Below are 4,526 nucleotides of genomic sequence, written 5' to 3'. Positions count from 1 at the left end.
GGACGAGCGACTTCTAGAACCCCACCATACTTCCTTCCTCGTGTGCCCGCGAGCTGCCGGTTGAGGCAGCGGCTAGGTTTGACTCTGCAGCTACAGTTGCAACTGATTCACTTTGAGAAGAAGCGTTTCCTGGTGCATATGGTGCTATTTTTTCTACAAAATCAGTTGGGTTATTTTTATTTTAACAAAGGTGAACAACATCAATGAAAAAAAACAAAAAAAATGAGTTCATTATATAATTTTGTCTACCGTACATATATGCTCTTTAATTTTTAGGTAAATATCTTGATAGATTAATTATAAAGATATTGTCTCTGACTCAAATCTTATATGGTGCTCAAATTCATTGAGCCATCCCAGATTTACTCCAATAGTTGAGTAACTATAGTACACATAGTTTGTTTGACATTCTTTCGTTACATGCTTAGTTTACATTGAAATTGCACTTGGGCACTGCGATTTCATTTTATAGGTTTATGAAGAAGCTACAAATCAAAATGGTGATGTCAACCATAAATACACAGAGAAGAGAATGCCTTTGCTTTGACTTTGCTATTGCCCGGTATCAACTTTGAGGTCATCGAATGTAAGGTTTGACACTGCTTTGCGAAGACTTTCCATGAGCAACATCTGTTGGCTATAATATTAAACTTGATGTATGATATTTAAACCAAAACGCAAATTGGATGAGGCTAGAAATGTGAATTTTCGAGTGCTCCTGACACCTTTTGCGGAAGGTGATGCCATTGCTTTGGTTGTAGGCTGCATCTAGATAGTTGAGTATTTTGCTGCATATTTGCATGCCAAAAACGGCCGATTCTCACGCCACTTCTCCAGGATCTCCATTCAAGACGCTTCAACAAATGAAGAGCTCCTCCATATAACACACTACATTGTGCTTCCTACATCCTCATCCTGCTGATAACACACATATAAAATCTTATTGAAATTTGGTAAATAGATAAAAGCTCTTGGCAGATGCATTGCAAAAGTTTTGTGATTCTAAAGGTTTTATACAAACTGATGCTTGATATTATACTTTTATTTTGTTAAAACTGTCCTGGGATTATATTAGATTCTGAATCCACCATCGTTATTACTTATTACTAACTGTTTACTATGAGCGCATGGCGCGCCCAAATTACTAGTATACATTATAGATGAAAGAAACATGACGACATATAATGCAAATCAGCAGGTAGAGGTTTCAGTTAAAATCACTCATAGTCATATCGTATGATTGGTTGGTTGCGCAATCCGCACATGGCTCGCGCGAGCCTGTCTCTCCACAAACACAGTTTTTCTCCGTTTGCGTGCATGCAACTGAAAAGCTTTAATTTAGCCTAAACTGTATCCACACATGCAGGCACGGTCATCCATATGCAGGCTTCCAATCAAAGATTGAGGAGCAGTCAACGCACGGGTACAGACTGGTTGCTGAGGAGCATGCAACCAATCATGCGGATAGTGCCTCGATGGTGTTCACGCGCTAGGAAACGAACTGGCTGCTTTGTTGTTTTAGGATGCGTTCTCAAACAGAGCAAGGGCAAAAATGTCCATTCACGTGGCAGGAGAAATAAAAGAAAACGAAATTGATTTAAGTTGGCTAATACTTCTATTCTAACGGTATGACATGGTAGAAAAGACTATTTTATTAAAGCCGCTTGAAATGGAGTTTATAATGAAAAAAAAAAAGACTCGAGACAACGAGTGGCTTGAAAGAGATGTGTTTGGTTGCGGCGCACGGTGACGAGAGGACGGAGGAGGACACCGGATAGTCGACCCCGAGTCTCCCACCGTGGAGGAGATGGATGAGCAACAACAGGACGAGTGGACGATTCGTTCCGAATGGGCCCGATGGGTCACGATTCATGTCTTCGGCCCATCTTCCAAGCGGCCCGGGAAAACATAACGGCGTGATCCAACTACCATACCGAGTGGGCCCGACTGGACCACCAACCCCTCGATTTTGTTTTCCATAGAAGAGCCACTCATTTCGGATTTTGCCCTGTCGCCAGTCAACAGTTGCCAACGACTCACCAAGCGCGCCAACCCTCAAGCATCAAGCCATGGAGACGGCAGCCGCACCTACCCTGGCGCCGCACGTGCTGGTTGTCCCCTTCCCCGCGCAGGGCCACGCGCTGCCGCTCCTCGATTTCGCCGGCCTGCTCGCCGCGCGGGGCCTCCGCCTCACCGTCGTCACCTCGCCCGCCAACCTCCCGCTGCTCTCGCCATTCCTCGCGGCGCACCCCGGTGCCGTCACACCGCTGACCCTCCCGTTCCCCTCCAGCTCGTCTATCCCCCCGGGTGTCGAGAGCACCAGGGGCTGCCCCCCGGAGTACTTCCCCGTCTTCATCCACGCACTCACCGCGCTCCGCGAGCCGGTCCGCGCGTGGGCCAGGTCACGCTCGCCGTCTGACGACGGCCCCATCGTCGCCGTCGTCGCCGACTTCTTCTGCGGGTGGGCGCAGCCGCTCGCCCGCGACCTCGGCGCCGCGGGCATAGTGTTCTCGCCGTCCGGCGTCCTTGGCGCCGCCGTCCCTCACTCGCTCTTCCGGCGCCTGGTGAGGCGGCCTGCTGCTGCCGAGGAGTCCAGCGTGGTCACGTTCCCGGCGATCCCCGGAGAACCGGTGTACCAGTGGAGGGAGGTCTCCATGCTTTACAGGTGGTTCGTGGAAGGCGGGGAAGAAGACGAGCAGGCCCGCGAGCCGGTGAGGCGTAACTTCCTGTGGAACGTGGAGGAGAGCTGGGGGTTCGTGTTCAACACGCTCCGGGCGCTGGAGGGGAGGTACCTGGAGCAGCCGCTCGAGGACCTCGGCTTCAGGCGCATGTGGGCGGTGGGCCCCGTGGCGCCTGACGCGGACGCCGCCGGCGCGCGCGGCGGGGAGACCGCCGTCGCGGCCGCCAGCCTCGGCGCGTGGCTGGACCCGTTCCCGGAAGGCTCGGTCGTGTACGTGTCGTTCGGGAGCCAGGCGGTGCTGACCCCGGGCGTGGCGGCGGCGCTGGCCGAGGCGCTTGAGCGCAGCGCCGTGCCGTTCGTCTGGGTCGTGGGCGCCGGGAGCAGCGGCGTGGTCCCCAAAGGGTTCGAGGTGCGCGCGGCGTCGGCGGGCCGCGGGGTGGTGGTGCGCGGGTGGGCGCCGCAGCTGGCGACGCTGCGGCACCCGGCGGTGGGGTGGTTCATGACGCACTGCGGCTGGAACTCGGTGCTGGAGTCCGCCGCAGCGGGGGTGGCCATGCTAACATGGCCGATGACGGCGGACCAGTTCGTGAACGCGCGCTTGCTCGTGGACGAGGCGCGCGTGGCGGTGCCCGCGTGCGCGGGCGGGTTCGGCGTCGCGCCGGACCCGGGCGAGCTGGCGACCGTGCTGGCCGACGTGGTAGGGGAGAAGGGGCGCGACGTGAGGGCCCGCGCCAAGGAGCTCGCGGCGGAGGCCGCGCGGGCGGTGATGGAAGGCGGCAGCTCCTACGCTGATTTGGACGGATTAGTGCAGGAGATTCGGAATCTTCGTTGAGTTCGAGCGGATCGTCGGGACAAAATTCTGTGCCGGGCACCCTGTCAGCTGTGCAGTTAATGAATTGGTCCCCGTCCTGGTCGAGAATAATCACACAACAAAAAAGTTTGGTTTATTTTTAAAGCGTACTTGTAAAGAACATTCGAACAACAATCCCATATAAGAAAGAATAAAGTTGCATTAGCTATCGTCGAGAAATTGGCGCATTTCGTTCCTTCCAAAACTCCAAGCAGACAAGGATGGACCAAGAGCACAAAGCGGTTGTTGCTACCGTCTTGTCTGCTACCCTCCGAGCAGAATGGAAGTGGTGGAAGCTTGTAGTGGAACTAGAGACGTTAGACTGTGTTCAACGGACGCCGCTATCACCTCCCTCCCCTATTACTGTAGCCCATATAGGGGCTACAGTACACTCCCTTCACCTTCAGCGCATCCCTCTTCCTCCTCCTCTCCCCTCCCGATTTCTTCTCTCTCCCGCTAAATGGATGGGCACGCTACGGCGCTCGCGTCCCCTCCGGCTGCTAGCTTCCCAGACAAGCCCGCGCGCTCGGAATACTCCGAGGAGGGACCTCCAGGCGAGTCTACGGAGACCGCACCACCGCCGGAGAACTTTGTCGTGGATCCGCCCTCCGCCGCGATTCATTTGCCTTGCTCTGGGCGGCGACCAGCAGAAGCCGTCGTCCACGCGGATCCACTGGGCAGCTTCGCGGAGCGGCGACCCGGTCGATCCGTGCGAAGACGCCGCTGTCGGTCGTCTATTTCCGCCAGTTCGTCGTCTGCGGGGTTCACGTCAACGCGATATAATCGAATCGGCGACAGATCGACGCTCAGCAGATCTGCGTCTTTCGAGCTTCGACGTCGAAGGTACGCCCCTTTCTCTGCTCGAAGTTTTTCATGTGGGATTCAATCCGTGTCCCAAAAACATCTCCGTTGGTTTAACCGTAGCGTTTACATGTACTTCACTTGATTAACTAGATGGATTCATTTGTTCATGGCGATTTGCCCAGTTAGGGTTTA

At 54.3% G+C, this 4,526-nt stretch overlaps 1 protein-coding gene across 1 annotated transcript; it reads left to right on the top strand.

The window, feature by feature from the left end:
• Positions 1-1,648: 1,648 nt before the first annotated feature.
• LOC103642134 (flavonol 3-O-glucosyltransferase UGT89B1) lies at positions 1,649-3,715 on the top strand. The gene has a single exon (XM_008665442.4). It carries the CDS (start codon positions 2,070-2,072, stop codon positions 3,510-3,512), a length of 1,443 nt encoding a protein of 480 aa, XP_008663664.1. The 5' UTR covers positions 1,649-2,069; the 3' UTR covers positions 3,513-3,715.
• Positions 3,716-4,526: the final 811 nt, after the last annotated feature.

The sequence above is a fragment of the Zea mays genome, chromosome 10, assembly GCF_902167145.1.
Source record: "Zea mays cultivar B73 chromosome 10, Zm-B73-REFERENCE-NAM-5.0, whole genome shotgun sequence".
Taxonomy (NCBI): domain Eukaryota; kingdom Viridiplantae; phylum Streptophyta; class Magnoliopsida; order Poales; family Poaceae; genus Zea; species Zea mays.
The sequence above is the reverse complement of the archived record's forward strand: the minus strand, read 5'-3'. Positions and strand labels throughout refer to the sequence as shown.